The sequence below is a fragment of the Lissotriton helveticus genome, chromosome 1_1 (genome assembly GCF_964261635.1).
Source record: "Lissotriton helveticus chromosome 1_1, aLisHel1.1, whole genome shotgun sequence".
NCBI lineage: Eukaryota > Metazoa > Chordata > Amphibia > Caudata > Salamandridae > Lissotriton > Lissotriton helveticus.
This window is the reverse complement of record NC_136057.1, coordinates 1,674,155,362-1,674,172,815: the sequence shown is the minus strand read 5'-3', so window position 1 is coordinate 1,674,172,815 and position 17,454 is coordinate 1,674,155,362. Positions and strand designations below refer to the sequence as shown.

At 46.7% G+C, this 17,454-nt stretch overlaps 1 protein-coding gene across 4 annotated transcripts in view; it reads left to right on the top strand.

The window, feature by feature from the left end:
• Window positions 1-17,454, top strand: part of OS9 (OS9 endoplasmic reticulum lectin) — a 270,743-nt gene that overhangs the window by 157,334 nt on the left and 95,955 nt on the right. For all 4 annotated transcript variants that reach the window (XM_078688942.1, XM_078688944.1, XM_078688941.1 and 1 more), the window contains exons 8-9: window positions 1,623-1,750; window positions 15,389-15,440. In XM_078688942.1, the coding sequence (XP_078545068.1) occupies window positions 1,623-1,750; window positions 15,389-15,440 (180 nt within the window). The remainder of the gene's footprint in view (window positions 1-1,622; window positions 1,751-15,388; window positions 15,441-17,454) is intronic.

Sequence of the window (17,454 nt, the reverse complement as noted above, 5' to 3'; positions counted from 1 at the left end):
AAGCCTCCGGTCCTGCCATAGAATCCAAATACCTCAGGTGCTCAGTAGAATCACTCCAAGCAACCCCCTTTGACAATAGGTCAAGAGAAATAAAAGTCACCCAAAATAGGAAAAGAAATATGAAAATAAAGATTGAAAAATAAATGACCTCTGTTGTTAAGACGCACTCTTCATCTTAGGGCTTTCAATAGTGGCACCAGGAATACTAGAGCCTCCTGTGCCTAAGTCCTGATTCTATCCTCTCTAGATCCCATAATGTCTACACCACTGCTCGTTAAAAAGGAACTCTAAAAGCAAAAAGCTCTGTAGTTGCTAATGCTGCTAAATATATAGAAAGGGTAACGTTGGCCAACCACCAGCCACACACATCTAAGACATCAGTTCCAGTGTTTTTCCCAAGGGCTGATTCCATGCAGTACCCCGGGGCCAAATATTCCCCTTTACTTCCGTTTTGGTGTATTGAAGTGTAAGGCAGTGCATTGCAACCTCGTCTCTTAAGCTCAGCAACTGCCACTTGTGCTATTTCAACACTCTGCTCCAAGAGATGCTGGGTGTGCTCAACACTCCCTTGCAAGATCATTCCAACGGTGGGGAAGTTTAGCTCAGACTGCTCCTGGTCACACAGCCTTCAGAGTTTACGGAAATGGAGCCGTTGGACAGCTGAGTGTGACACAGAAACATCCAGCGGACTCTGTGCCAAAATTGAATTTTTTTTGTCTGACCTTATTAGACATCCGACAGGACGTTTGCTATAGAAGGATGAGAGCGGAGGCTTCCTAACAAGGAAGTGGAGAGGGTGTTGTCTCAGCCGCATCAGCCCTAAATGTATCTACTTTCTGCACCTCCATGTTGAGTATGGCAGAACTCTGAAATACATGGATGCTGTTAACGTTTGTAGCATCAAGAGTGAAACAGGGTCAAGTTTCAAAATGTTTATTTCCTCCAAGTCCTTGCTGCCATGCCTGCCATTTTTAAGTACAACTGGAGGTCCGAGGAACCGTTGCTTTCTGCTGGATTTGCATCCATGTAAAGTCGCATCTTAAGAGCTACTTCTTGGAAGCCAAAAGGCTTATACGTCTTGATGGCCAAATGCGCATCATGTTGGTATACTGAATGAGTGTCCCTATGGAGCGTTTCAGGAGTATTTAGGGAGGCAAACGAGAGGCATCATAATGCTGAAAAGGAATGGATTTTGAAATAGACGACTACAAAATTATCCTCTATTAATAGTTTCAAATCCAAGCCAGCCTACACCTTGTAAAACATCTGAACATTTTGTTAGCCTTAAAATTGACCATTTCAAGCACAAAGCTATGTGTGACCTCTTTGTAGAAACATACTCCCTGACTCCCCAATCCTGACGATGTCTCACCTCTACAGTAAGGTCTTGTAACTCTGTGTGGCTCTCCGTCTTTGTTGAGTTGAGCTTCTGTTATGATTTTAACAAAAATATTCCATTTTCAGTTGTGCAATTGGACTGCTTTGCCTCCCCAACTAAACATATCTGCATGGCTGTTGATTGTTGGGTGATTAATGTGGGTCTCGTTAGGCAGGTGGGCGAGTGTCTATTTCCTGTGATTTTTAATTTTTATTGTTTTTGCCAACCTTTTTGGTTAATGCAGCAGATAGCTCTGAAGAAACACTTACTTCGCCTGCAAGGGACAGTAAAGGAGAAGACCTGGAGGAATCTGAAGATGATTTCTGGACTAAAGTACTAAGACCGGAGGGCGGAGATGGAACGGAAGCCATGGTAGGTGTGGATTCTGGATTCCAAACAGTTGGGAGCTCTTGATCGGCTGTAGATCTGTCTGGAACATTTCCAGAAGTCCTCTTTGAGATAATTTACTCTTTTTGTGAATACAAATAAACACTGGAGCAGTGGTTCTGAACCTTTTCACTTCTATGGACTACCACTTAATCATTACTGGCCGAGGACAGTGACCTAAGCATTTTTGTTAGTTTAAACCACAAAAGTAAACAAAAAATATAGACAAGTATTCACCATATACACAAATGATTACAATTCACTGACAGATATAACAAAAATCAACTTTTAATAGCAAAGCTTTTCTAAATTCGGATGAGCCCCGTCATTGTCCATACTGTATTCTGTTAGATGCACTTGCTCTTCTATCACAAATCTACCTGAGGATAGTAACTTCATTTTTAGCATCCAATTTCAAATTCCTTCACATTACAGAACTTTTAAAATGTTCAGTTGTATATGTTGGTTCTTTATTTATATACTCTTTAACCCCTTCGCTGCGACTGCTATTTTTCCCCTGTGCTGTAAACAAACGAACAGGGCGGGGCCGTGACGAACCCCAGCCGTCATCAGCACACGCCCACCGCGGGGCGTGACGGCTGGGGTTCGTCACCAGCATGGGAGGGGTTAATAATCTGTTAATATTTAATTTTCTAAGCAGTGGCAGACCTCCTGAGTAGACTTTGTGGACCCCAGGGGTTTCCTGGCGACAAGTTAGAACCACTGCACTAGCCAATAGAAGGCATTCCCAAAAGTCTGTTATTCTTAGTTTAAAAGATTGCGCGTTGGCATCAGTACCAGACGCATTTAGTGAGAATTCTATCCCTGACGCAAGGAAAGTCTGCTAAAAAAAAATGGTGTTTTGTAAAATAAGAAATCTGTCACTGTTGTCTCTTGGGTGTGAGCAGCTAATCCGGTTATGTATTTCAATTTCTCATTTAGAATCCAGGGTCTAATAGTGCTAGAGTGCAAAAACAAGGAACTTTAAGAGCCTCTTGCCTATTTTAAAATAGTTGAGATCATTGCAGTGTTTCCACTCTACTGCCTTACAAATGGTTTGCTACAACTGATACATTTTTTTCCTGTTATTTAGTGAGGTCCCACATTTTGACACTCCTCTCTAAAATGGGAGCCCCATAACCTTACTAATGAGATTTCCCCTATGTTCTAGAGACCTCTCACAAGATGGTTGCTTGAAGCCCTCGAATCAGAGTGTGAGACCTTCCTTAAAAAAAACGTCAGAGCAACAAACCTTATTAATGCTCCTTTTTTAGGGGTCGCACTGCGAATCGATCTGCGAGACTCTATTGTGATCATTTCTGCTTTCAAGGAGCCAAGGGAGACAGGAGACAAGTGATATGCACGCGCGGATCAGGTCGCGCGCACTTTCTGTCTCCCATGGCTCCTTGAAAGCAGACACACAATCACGCACACACACACATACAGAACCCCCTCCCCGAGCCGCCGCGCACACGCACACACATACAGAACGCCCCGCGCATACACACACATAGAGAACGCCCCCACGCACGCACACACACACACATAGAGAACCCCCCCACCGCGCATACACACAGCCCCCCCCACCGCACACATACACACACGCACACACACACGTCGGTGCTGCCTGCTCTCTGTGTGACCCCGGACTTCGGCTCCTCCCTGCTCCGTGTGTGTAAACACGAGCTGGAGGCTGCAGTGGTTGTAAGTCTGTAGCTCAGTCTGCGGGCTGCCGAAGATCACACGCTGCCCCTCCCCCAAGCCTCAGGATTGGTTTCCCTGCAGCTCACATTACCCAGAGCAGGGCTGCTCTTCCCACCGGATTGCAGTGGTGCTGGTGGCCGTCTGTGGGGCCCCTCCCCGCCTGCTGAAGTGTATGCATCTCAGCTGGAGCCGCAGCTTGTCAAACTTCACTCCCCCTCCCCCTCCCTCCTGCACCCCCGCCTCTGGCTCTCGACCCCTTCCCGCCCCGAGGTGCCACTTGTACACACTCCCCGGAGCCAGAAAACCCTCCTCCTAGTTCTCCATTTATTTGTATTTTTTCAGTTTTATATAGCGCGATCTCCACGGCATTAGAGCGCTCTGAACATGTGCCTACACAAGGCCAGTGCTTGTTTTAAAGGTAACGGGGAAATGATATGATGTGCCCAGAATAACAGGCTGTAGAGCCGGCGCCGAGACTCAAGCCTGGTTCCACAGTTCTACACTCCATAGTACTGCCTCATCTTCTCCAGTTTTGTTCCCGATATTGGTGATAATTCTGGCTTTCAGGATGAGAGCAGTTGTGCTACCGTGTGCTTTGCCTGTGACCCGCCACGCGGCCACCGATCTAAAAATAGAAAGTGCAACACCGGGTCCAGGTACCGCCCGAAAAATCTGTAATACTCTTATAAGCATGAGAACATTTTGAAAGCATGATTAGTAGCTGGAGAAGCGAGTGTTGTGCACCAAACCGCTTAGCATTCTGGGACTTGTAGTTTACTACGACAACAGTAGAACAATAACGTGAATGTGGAGAATAAAATATAATGAGGGCTGATTAGCTGTTCGCGACTAAACAGGCCTAACTTCGGAACTTTGCAGAAAAGTGTATAATACCTCTATAGTTGGCAAGTTTTACCGTCCATGCGCGACTAGTTCTGCCAGGTCTGTTGTTTTCCTTTTGATTGTTTTGTTGTATGTATATATAAAATCACAAAAAATAGAACTGTAAAGCGCTCCGATACCTTCAGCTCTAGCTAGCGCTTTATAACACTAAACAAATGAATAATTCTGGGCCATTTAGTCTTGGTTTTATACATGGTTAAATGAGCCTGCAAGTCACATAATTGCAAGGAGAACCGAGCCTGGCCTAACAGGTCACTCAAGGACCTGCTAACCTTAGCAGCTATGTACATGTATGATGTGTGGCGATGAGTGAGAGGACAATTTATACATCAGTCACATTAGATCGAAGGGCTTGATGTTCTTTTGATTTTTGCTGTAACTGTGACTTTCAGTGGTGTGTAGTGTATGTGGTGCTGGTGTTTGCTGCTGGCATTTAGTGGTTATTGGCTTTGATGTGTTGTGGTTGTCTGTTATAATCACTGAATTTTTTTGACGTTTTGAAGTATTGTTTTCACAATAGACCAAGCAGAGAAACAGCAGGCTAGCAAAAAAGCACTAGGAAATGTGATCCCCCTAAAGAATGATGGCTATTGCCAGCCCTAAATACACTGAGGTAACAGGGGAGCCATCAGTAAAATGTCACGTCTCGATTAAAATACAGGCCCAACGGTGCAAATGTGAAAAATATTTAAAAGTTTGGTCTGGACTTAGTATTTTCAAACATTAGTGGGGACAGTACTACCATCTAATTATTTCACCTCTTATTTTGCTAAAAGGGCATCGCACTTCATTATCATTAGGGTAAAGGAAATCTGACAGCGTTACCCTTTAGCTGGCCACATGCCTATCTCATGGCTACCAACGATGATCATATAATGTACTACCTATGCTGCACCACATTCAAACGACTCATATGCATATAAGAACATCTTAAAATAGACCCTGGGTCCGCATTTAACCAAAGCAAATATGCTACCAGTAAAAATAAAATGAAAAAAAAGCAAGACCAATTTTTCACTCGATGCCTTGAACTTTTACTTACATTTAAGTGTGGGGTGGGGCACTCTTTTCGTAGATGTATTGGCTAGGTTGAAACAGCGCATGTCTCTTCCCCCCCCCCCCTCACCCTCACACTCACCCCGTCACCCTAACACCCCCTCACCCTCACACATGCTCACTCACCCCTACAGCCTCACACCCCTCACCCTCACAACCCTCTCACCCTCACCCTCACACACCACATCACTCAGGAACACCACCGCATCACTCAGGGACACCACCACATCACTCAGAGACACCACTCAGGGGTACCACCACGTCACTCAGGGACACCACCACATCACTCGGGGACACCACCACTCATCACTCGGGGACACCACCACTCATCACTCGGGGACACCACCACTCATCACTCGGGGACACCACCACTCATCACTCGGGGACACCACCACTCATCACTCGGGGACACCACCACTCATCACTCGGGGACACCACCACTCATCACTCGGGACACCACCACTCATCACTCGGGGACACCACCACTCATCACTCGGGGACACCACCACTCATCACTCGGGGACACCACCACTCATCACTCGGGGACACCACCACTCATCACTCGGGGACACCACCACTCATCACTCGGGGACACCACCACTCATCACTCGGGGACACCACCACTCGTATCACTCGGGACACCACCACTCATCACTCGGGGACACCACCACATCACTCGGGGACACCACCACATCACTCGGGGACACCACCACATCACTCGGGGACACCACCACGTCACTCGGGCGACACCACCACATCACTCGGGGACACCACCACATCACTCGGGGACACCACCACATCACTCGGGGACACCACCACATCACTCGGGGACACCACCACATCACTCGGGGACACCACCACATCACTCGGGGACACCACCACATCACTCGGGGACACCACCACATCAATCGGGGACACCACCACATCACTCGGGGACACCACCACATCACTCGGGGACTCCACCACATCACTCGGGGACTCCACCACATCACTCGGGGACTCCACCACATCACTCGGGGACTCCACCACATCACTCGGGGACACCACCACATCACTCGGGGACACCACCACATCACTCGGGGACACCACCACATCACTCGGGGACACCACCACATCACTCGGGGACACCACCACATCACTCGGGGACACCACCACATCACTCGGGGACACCACCACATCACTCGGGGACACCACCACATCACTCGGGGACACCACCACATCACCCGGGGACACCACCACATCACCCGGGGACACCACCACATCACCCGGGGACACCACCACATCACCCGGGGACACCACCACATCACTCGGGGACACCACCACATCACTCGGGGACACCACCACATCACTCAGAGACACCACTCAGGGGTACCACCACGTCACTCTGGGACACCACCACATCACTCTGGGACACCACCACATCACTCTGGGACACCACCACATCACTCGGGGATACCACCACATCACTCGGGGACACCACCACTCCTCCCTCGGGGACACCACCACATCACTCGGGGACACCACCACATCACTCGGGGACACCACCACTCATCCCTCGGGGACACCACCACTCATCACTCTGGGACACCACCACATCACTCTGGGACACCACCACATCACTCGGGGATACCACCACATCACTCGGGGACACCACCACTCATCCCTCGGGGACACCACCACATCACTCGGGGACACCACCACATCACTCGGGGACACCACCACTCATCCCTCGGGGACACCACCACTCAGGGGCACCACCAAATCACTCGGGGACACCACCACATCACTCGGGGACACCACGACATCCGCTAACTATTCACAAACAATGTTTATATACCAATTGCAAATCAAAAAAAAATTAATGCAAAGCATTGTCATTTACAATGCCAGTAACTCAAACTTTAATGCTGCGAGACCTATTGCATTGTAAATGCTTGTTAAATAAAGGACTCCCCGTTTGTCTTTGAGGGTGAAAATAAGGACTGATGGCTTAAAAGCAGAGTGAATTGTTTAGCATCATAAGAAATATGCTGATTAATTTTTCACTGCCTGTGCATGATGCACTGCACGACCAGCAAGCAATTCTATGATCTTAAGGAACAGGAACCTGTGCAAGTCCGGTAAAATACTACAGTCCTAATGTGACTTGCTTTTATATTGTCTTTTATTTTGTGTAGTACACGGTGACAAACCATCTTTAACTTTCCATGCAAATCTCTTGAGTATTTCTGTCTCTTCATTTGCCCCTCAAGCTTCTATGGCTAAGTTTGCATCACATCACATTTATATAAAGAGCTGTGAATGCGCTGTTCCAAATATTCTTCATCCATCATTACAGTAGAATTGATAGGTCATCACTCAGCTGTCGAAAATACATGCATACTTGTGAAGGATTCCAACCCAGATTTAAGCCTAGTGACCAACGATTCTAGCTGCTACATATAACATCTGCATTACCTTATCGGCAAATACTTTGAGTGACAATAGTGTCTCAGATTTCTCTGCTGCAGCGAGTATCTGCCTGGTCTTAGAAATGTGAAAACCTATTTCTTGCTCTCTGCTAAAACACCCCTGAAGACGGTGAGGTGTTATCCTTTATACATTGGTCATTTTTAGGATGAGACTTCCAGACAGCAGAAGGTGTCTGGTTGCACAACGATATTGTGAGATTACAATAGGCTTTCCAATTGGCTGACTTGTAGCCATCCCTGCTCACATTTAAAGAAGATTAGTTTTGTTTTAAATTTGTTATTCAGCTCTCCATGAGAAGAGCGCACGTATTTACTTCTACCTTGTGTGTTGGTTCATCCCTCAAATCCACTGTGCTCGGCTATGTTGCTCCCCCCAGCTTGTCCGTAAAAGCAGAGCAAGAGGTACATTTTTGCTTTGGAATGACTGTTGAGCCGACTCTAAGGATTTTTTCTTTCTCCTGCATTCCACCTATTGCATGAAACGCAAGCTTTTGGCACACACGAAGACTTTTATGTCAGTGGTGTTTGGGCCATCTTCAGGGTTACTCAGTTCACATCGGAGACAGAAGATGCATGTAGTATGACACTTCGCCTGCAGGCCAATACATCTGCTCATGGGCTACTACAGGGAACAAAGTGGCTACATCCTGTATAAAGTTGAATTGGCCATGACCACCATCTCCCTTTATGTTCTGCCGATTATTTTTCTTACTTCTCAGGGTGATAAAATGTGGTCCACAGAGTTGGAGACTATTAAGACATGTAAGACTTGGCAAGGTGTGAGCTCCCTAGCTGTACGTCACGTTGACTTTTTTCGTACTACATCCTTCCTTCCTCTCCCCAAGTATTTTGGAAGATGATGTTAAAATTATAAGAAACCTCCTTTCATGTTTGAAGCTCATAATACCAGTTAGCTTCATTGTTTTAGGATTGCATTGCAGATTTGCTTGATGTGTGGTTAATTAAGTAATGGCAGTAAACTGGAGTGGTATTGCGGAGTGCAGAGAGTCTCGTTGTGCAAGCCTCAACTAACAAGTTGAACCCTACCTATTGCCCTACAATATCTTCCGAAAGGGAATCTAAGTGCATGGAGACGTTTGGAAAAACAGATTTTCTTATCTGCCAGTTTACCTGTCAGGCCACTCCACTCTAGTTGCCTCTTGGGACGCTACACACATGCGTTTTGGTACATAAGCGAGAACTGGCCCTGTGCTAAATTGTCACTAATTATACAGGACAGTCAGAACATGACAAAGCACGCCGTCAGGTCGGGGTGGAAACCACTGATTGTCTGGGTAGGAAAGTGGTTCCAGCGTGATGCAACAGCATCATTCATGGATAAGATCAACAGGCTTCTCCAGTGACCTACAGATGACACTGTTGGACGTGCTGTTCAATGACTCTTCGGGCACAAGGCAGATTCAGCCCTGTGTGTACTTCAAGGGAAGCAGACCCACAGCACGCTCCCTTGGTCTCCCACAGCCCATACATCAAAATCCCCAACATTACTGCCCGCTTCAGAAGGTAAATACAGCAGATGCAAAGCCTATATCTGCAGCAACAGACCTCCCAGCCCTATCGAGAAAGAGCCCTCGGGAGCAACACACTACCCAGTCCCCTGCTGCTGCTTCAAAACCCCTTTTGTTGGATCTTGGCTGCAAGTTGGGGCCACCAGCTCTCATTTTTTGTGACCAAAACTAATTTTTCTCCATATGACATTTACCAAGAGCAAGAAACTGAACAACAAACAAAGCAGAAAGACGGAAGAAACCGTTATAAAGGGAAACAGAAAGAAATCGCAAGAGTAAGATGAAGGGCAGGGAGTGTCTGGTAGGGGATTAAAAAGACATGAGGTGGATTCAAGATTACACAGCTTTGGTATTGGGAGTGATGACATTTAAATGCCCCGACTTTTGAGCAGAGCTTTAGGCACTGGCACTCATTGTTATACAAAATAAGCATTGGACAACACACTGCCCTTCGTTTCTACCCCTCCTCCGTTTGCCACCTACTCCACCCCAACTCGGAAGGTCATTTCTCCATCCTTCAGAGAGAAGTTCAGGCTCTCCTGTATAAGGTAGCAATTGTGTGGGTGACGGCATCTAAACAAGAGACTGGAAGCTGTTTCTGTTACTTCATGATGCCACAGAAGGATGAAGGACTCTGTCCTATTCTGGACCTTGCCTTCAGAACTTGTCCCTCAAAAAGAAGTAAAAGAAAAAATCTGAAAGAGACTATTAGTTATAGATTCCTTACCTTAGAATTACCCCCAGGTGTCAAACTGTATCCGGAGAATTTTTTCTCAGCAGTACCTCTTCGGTCGGTAGGTTACGTCGGTCGACTCCGCGTTTGGCGTCGTGATCCCCAGTATGATGTTGCGGTATCTACTTAGTTTCCTCCTCCGCACGCTGACTCGGCTTTGCCCTAAGAGCCTCCTGGGACAGCTCCAAGCTTCCCTCCCTTCCTGGGAGCCGGAGTGTCCCCTGCCCAGCTTTGTACCTTTTACGAAGCCCTCCATTCCATCTTTGGGCAGCCTGAATCCGCCTGTGTGCATTCGGGCCCTGCAGACTCGGCTGGGGTATCTAAGTCTTCGATGCCGACTGCTCTGGCCTCGTTGCCGCAGGGCCCCCAAAGATCCAAGCCTGTATCCGGATCGGTGCCGGTCGACCTCACGGTATCTTCCCCAGTGCCGATCCCTCTGACCACGCCTCCACCACCTCCGACGCTGGTTGCTTCCCCTGCCTCCCCCTCAACTTGGACCCGGACCGACATCGGAGGGTATGTTTGTGCCGCTGTTCTTCCCTTGCGTTCCTTATTGCCCTGAGTGGTGGCCAGAGGAGGGTGAAGAGGACTGGTAGGGGTCTGTGGACCATCTGGCAGACCAGCTTGAAGAGCCGGACTGGAGAGAGGAGTTGGCTGATGCCAGTGGTCCGGATACTTGCCCAGACCTTGGTATGCTTTCTCTCCCTACCGTGGTTCCGGAGTAGGGAGCTTCCTATGCTGTGGTGTTGCGTAGGGCAGCTGAGGCCTTGCGCCTAGACCTTCCTACGGTGGCGGTCAGGACTAACTCCCCGACTGATGTGCAGCACCCTCTTAGGAACCCTTGTGGCCTTTCAATGAGGCCCTCACTGATGTCCTTCGGGGCTCCTGCTCCAAGCCCAGCATAGGGGCTCCTGTGGATAGCATGATTGCCCGATGCCACTGCCCGTCACCGGGCGACCCGCTTTTCCTCTGCCAACACCCTACCCCTGAGAGCTTAGTGGTCCAAGCCTCATCTTCGAAAGGAAACGCTTTCCCTACAGCTCCTCCAGATAGGGAATCCAAGAAGCTGGACCATCTTGGGAAAAATATGTTTTTTTCTGCCAGCTTAGGACTGCGGACGGTGAACACTGCATGTCTCTTGGGCCGTTACGCACATTCAGTGTGGGACACGGTTGCGCAAGTGCTGGCACTGTGCCCGGAAGAGACCTGGGTTATGCTCGCCCACGCTGTCGCCGAGGGTCGAGAGGCAGCATAGTTCATCATCCGGTGTGGACTGGATACTGCCGACTCGCTGGGTAGGGCGATTTCCACGTCAGTAGCCATGAGACTCTACGCCTGGCTGAGAACCTCTGGGGATGTCTAATCTACCCTTTTAGACATGCCCTTTGATGGCCGTCGCCAAGGCAAGGCAGACAACGCGCTCAAGTGCTTCAAGGACTCTAGAGCTACGACCAGGTCCTTGGGCCTTACAGCGACTTCTCGTCCCATGCAGTCTGCCTTTCGCCCCTTTTGTGGCCATGGAAGGGGTGCCCGACCACGTCCACCCAGAGCCACAGGGCCGCACAAGCCACCCAGCCTCTGCGCGGCCGGGGACTTGAGACCCAGTGTCATGGGTCCGGGGACCAGAGGGCGGGCCAGTCACTAATGCCCCCCCCCCTCCCCCTGCAGCTGCCTTCAATCCTTCCTAGTCCGACCTTTCAGGGCCACCAGTTGCCAGTGGACGGCAGGATCCGCCATCACCTCCCCCACTGGCACACCATCTCGTCGGACAGGTGGGTTTTGTAGCCAGTCTGATGAAGCTACTCCCTCCCCTTCGAGACTACCCCTCCCTTCATGCCACCAACACTCCATTGCATGTCAGAGAATCACTTGGCCCTTCTCTGTCAGGAAGTTACGGCTCTCTTGGCCAAGGTGCTATCGAGCGAGTTCCTGTGCCAGAAGTAGATCGTGGTTGTTATTCCCACTACTTCCTGGTACCCAAGGAGGGCAAAGGCCTGCGTCCTATCTTGGATCATAGAGAGGTCAACCGTTTCCTCTGGAAGTAGAAGTTCAAAATGTTGACATTAGCTCAAGACCTGTCTGCCCTCGACCCTGGAGACTGGATGGTAGCATTGGACTTGCAGGATGCTTATTTCCACATCCCCAGGTAAGTAACTTATTCTTCAAGATGCTAACCCTCGCTCAAATTCTTTCTGATGTGTACCCTGGAGACTAGATGGTAGCGTTTGATTTGCAGAATTACTATTTCACATCCCTATCCTTCAATCCCACAGATACTACTGCGGTTCCAGGTGAGCCACAAGCATTTTCAGTTCTCTGTGCTCCCCTTCAGCCTCACCATTGCCCTTCGGGTGTTCACAAAAGTAATGGTGGCGGTTGCGCCACGTCTTCAGATATTGGTAATACCAGTTCTCCCATACATCAACGATGAACTAATCAAGGCAAGCTTGCATCAGGCAGTCGTAGACCACACCCAGACAACGGCAAACCTCTTGACATCTTTGGGATTCTAGTTCAACGTACCAAAGTCTGCCCTCCCTGACTCCTTCTCAAAGGCTCTCCTTTGCCTGGCCATTTTGATTATGGTGCAGTTTTGAGCCTTCCCTCTCCCTCAATCAGTCTAGGACACTTGAGTATGATCCTGATGTTTCAGCAATTTGACATGGGTCTCAGTGAAAGCGCCTCTAAGACTTCTTGGCCTCCTTTATCCTCCTGGTGGACCACACCGGGTGGCATATGAGGGCTCTGCAGCAGTATTTAAGTCTTGGTCGACTCAGCCCCAAGGACACCTGTCGAATTTTATCGAGGTGTTGAAGTAGACTGCAAAGGAGCTGCAGTGTTTGCTGGTTGCCCACTGTTGGACCAGTGGCGTTCCCCTCTCTCTACCTCATTCAAAGATTATGACAAATGCGTCATTGTTGGGTTGAGGCAGCCACCTGGAGCGATGGAGATCAGAGGACTCTTGTCTCCAATGGAAACCAGGCATTATATTAATCTGTTGGTGTTGGCGGCGATTTGCTTTACATTATATGCCTTTCTCCTGTTTATCAAGAGGGAACAGGTCAAGGTCCCCACAGACAATGCTACGACCATGAGCTACTCCAAGAAGCACTCTGTCCTTCAGGAGTTTTTGGTCTGAGCCCTTCCACAGATTCACCACCTGGGGAGATACTGCTTTGGTATCTATTCACAAGGTGAGGAACCTGCGGTTAGAAATATCCATCAGATGTTACTTCCCTTCTGTAAGACTCTTTGATTGATACTCTCTCTAACCTGAGATTCCTCCTCATTCCCCGTGCTAAAAAGGTTCCAATTTAGAGATCTGCACACTGTGAAATAAATTTGCTGAGAGATCTGCGCTCGACAGTGCAGGTAGATTTCAGAATAAAAACTGAAGTCTGCATGCAGAAGTGATGGCTTCATGTGGCTCCGGTGTCACTTTTGGGGTGGCACAGACTCGACATGGAGCCACATAACTCCACTTTATGGCACGCAAGGGAATTGCTAAGAAAAATCTCCAGATCCAGTGTGACATCTTGGGGTATTCATAAGGACAGTAATGTTTTAATTAGCTAGAACATCCACCAGAATAAGCTTCTCTGAAGAGAAGTAATTTGTTTGTTTAGAACACACAATTTGTGGAGTTCGGTTAAGGCGAGCTATGAAGTACAGAGTTCTTAGTGTAAGCGTTTTGCACAGTGGCCAGTTCACAAAACCACTTGCTCTTGTAAGTTGGCATACATTTGATATATGTTTTTTTAATGCAAAACAACTCCTGGAATTCTCAGTCGTTGGTTTGGCACTTGAAAGATGATTGACTTCCACCTAAACTTTTATTAAATTAAATCTGCTCACAGAGGCAATTGCTCGGTGATTTATGGCAGGATTATGTGTATTGCACAAACACTCAAAACATATGCGTTTGAAGGTATTCTACTGACAGAACTTATCGTGCCTTGAGAAAGATCAACTTTTTCCAGATTTGTAAGCAGGCTGAAGCATCCCTATACTTGTCAGGAGTGAGGTAGAAGGGTTTTTCACACATGGAAAAATATTATCCTAGTGGAGAAAGAAAATGTCATTTTCCAAAAGCATTAGATTTTAATCATGTGCATGTGCACTATATATAATTACTCGTGTGAAATGGCATCTGCATTGTCCTAATTCCCAGTTCATGAATTCTTACACTAGTGTTTGAAAACCTGCTACTGTTGCATATTTCCCATGCATAACTTTAAAACGTTTGTGACTCTCAACAAAATGAGTAAATCTTCACCCATGCAAAATTTGTTAACTCTTTGCCTAGATTTATTTGAAAATTGGGCCCATATTGTTACGGTAACTGTAATGTACCCTGGAAAATACATTTGGCAGCGCGATTGAATGTGCTGAGGGATGTGCATGAGCGCTGCTGATTTCTGTGGTCTCCCCTGTAGACGCTTGCAACTCCCCTATTACAGAACATAGTCTGTCAATTGCTCTTCTTTGTGGAATATTATGTTGGATTTTCACATATACAGAATATGTTTTCCATAAACTGGCAGCGGGTGGATGTTTTGTCTGTCTCATAAGATCTTCATGTAAAATATAAAATACGAGGAAATACATAAGGGAAATTAAGCTGAAGTGCATCCTAGGATGACTAATTCATTTAAAGTAATTTCTAATACATCCTCTCGCTGAACTCTCTGCTCATTATTCAGAAGTTAACTTGTACAATGACAGCGCAAATATGGCTTCTGGTCTACCATAGTTGCCTGACAGTAGCAGTGCAAAACTGTCAGTTCATAGCCTAGGTAGCATTCTGGGAAAATGTTCTTGAAGATGGTTTTAAAACCGATAACCATTAGGATTTCTAAGGAACTTTGGACTAGCAAAAAGAAAGTATGATCACACAGCAGTTTGTCTGACAACCAACCCCCTTACTCTTGCTTTCAGGCATCTAGAGACATTTCTAATGTTAGCGTGTGCTTGCTACAGGAGTTTCTTAACTGAGTTAATTACTTGTATTCTTTGGAGTCTTGATTCTCTATAGTATTCATATGCGTTTGCTAGAGATGAATTAGCAAATATTTTGGAAAATCTACCTAACCCTAACTCGGCTGTGTTCGTGTGTTTGCACTTTTGCAAACCCTTTTCCTTTCTTGTAATGGCCCAAGAAATCCTAAGTATCGAGTACCATTCATCTTGCACGTGAAAAATCACCCCAATCTATTTTTTCTTGCAGAAGGATGATTCCGACTTAGCCAACGTAAAGATGGCAGATGATCAAATAGATGGTAAGAATTGAGTGATTCTACAAATCAATAGAGTTGTTTTTGTGCTTGTAGCCATATGGCTCTGTGTGCACTGGGCACACACTTGTTTTCTTCCTGAGAACCCTTTGGAAACATTGATGGCCATTGCTCAGAATAAGACTGAGTCCAGGTTTAACTTAGCGTTGATCTAAGGTACTGCAAATCGTATATGTAGATTATTGACTGTCCACATTTGGTTGTCCCTGTTTCCAAGCAGGAAGCAGTTAGAAAATTATCCATCTTCTCTGGAGTAGGCAATATGACACTGTGCTTTAAATTTTTTTTATATTGTTTGCCAATCATTGGCAACATCACAGTAGCCCATATTACAGACTAATTCCTTATATTGCATCTTTCTTGCATTTGAAGAAATGGACACACACGCACAAACATTTGCTGAATTCTTTTCAAAGTTCCCATCTCAGCAGTGTTGAACATTAGGCAGGCACCCTATAAACTGCTAATCATGACATAAAGATACGTGATGTATAAGATGCACATCTTTTTTGTATGTGCCATTATGTGAATGTTAGGATATCTAGATGTGTGCGCGCACAAAAAAGGAAATCTTGAGAGCGAATACCTGGAGTAGTGAGGTCTTTGGTGAGCATATTGTGTAGTTTTACCGTTCATCCAGAGGACTTTCTAAGTACCATTTCCTAGTGTTGTGAACATAAAAAGCCCTACTGAATGTTATCTTATTCCATGGTGACCTGATATATTTTCATTTTTTGAACTTTGACAGTGTAAATTAGTGTCCTTGGGAGAAATATTTATTTGTATTTCATCTTGTGTGCGGATCTGTACATCTTTGTAGGAAATATGGCTTTTCTGCATGGTCACCCAGGATGTTTCGCTCCTTGTTGGACCCTATAGTTTTTGCTGACTTTAGAATTGTGTGCACTTTACCCCTACTAAGATGTAGTAAAGTGTCTGTGCTCTTCTTTTCACATGGTTACATTTGGCATACTCCTATTTGGCACATTTAACTTGCCTAGAAGTCCCTAGTGTATGGTACAAAGTGTATGACTTATTGTGACTAGCACCCAAAAGCTATTTTTACTTTAGGAAGGCTGACTGGTTCTTGGAGAAACACTGGAGAGTAATATTAAATGCTAACACTGTAAGTCAGGATGGGAACAGCTGGAAAACTAATTAAACATCTATTTTTAAGTTATTAAAAGTGCAATTTACTGATTTGGGCGCTTTTGGAAAATTACATGTCGTTAAGGGACTCTGTGTCCCAGAACTGTGCGAGGAGAGGAGGTGGAGCTTGGCAGAATGCCTGCACATGCTGAAAAGCGCTGTTTGCCTCCCACGGCGCAGGACGCCTTTTGGAAAATTACCTGCCATTAAGGGACTCTGTGTCCCAGAAACGTGTGAGGAGAAGAGGTGGAGCTGGGTAGCACGCCCTCCCTGCGCGCGCTAAAATCGCGGTTTGCCTTCTGCAAAAAGAATCACACCAAGTATTTATAAAAATATATATTTATTATATAATATTCTCTAGTACGTTCCGATTTCTCCAAAACTGAGATAAACACAATTCACACAATATTTTAGCAAAGAAACACAGTAAATAGCACAAAATACACAGTGGACCCTAAGGTGGGACCAAACCATATAATAAGAAAGTGGTGTAAGAACCACAACTTTGATCAAGACAGGGTCAAGAGGACGTAGAAGTGCTGGGACCCCAAGGAACCACCCAAGGTGAGTAGATGGGGACCCCACGGAGAGCGTGTGTAGTGTGGAAATGCATATAAACAACAGAAGGTACCAGAGGGTCTCAAAGGGTGTGCCCACAAAGAATAGAGAGCCAACCAATCCCTACAAGCCAAAGTGATGCGTCACAGAAAATTCTCACCAAGGTGAGGAAAATACCCATCAGTCACCATACGGATCCGCCCTTCATCATTTGGGATTTTATCCGTACCACCCGTCTGAGAAGCTCGGTGTCACACTAAGAGGTCAACCCGGTGGTAAGGGGGTTCCTCAA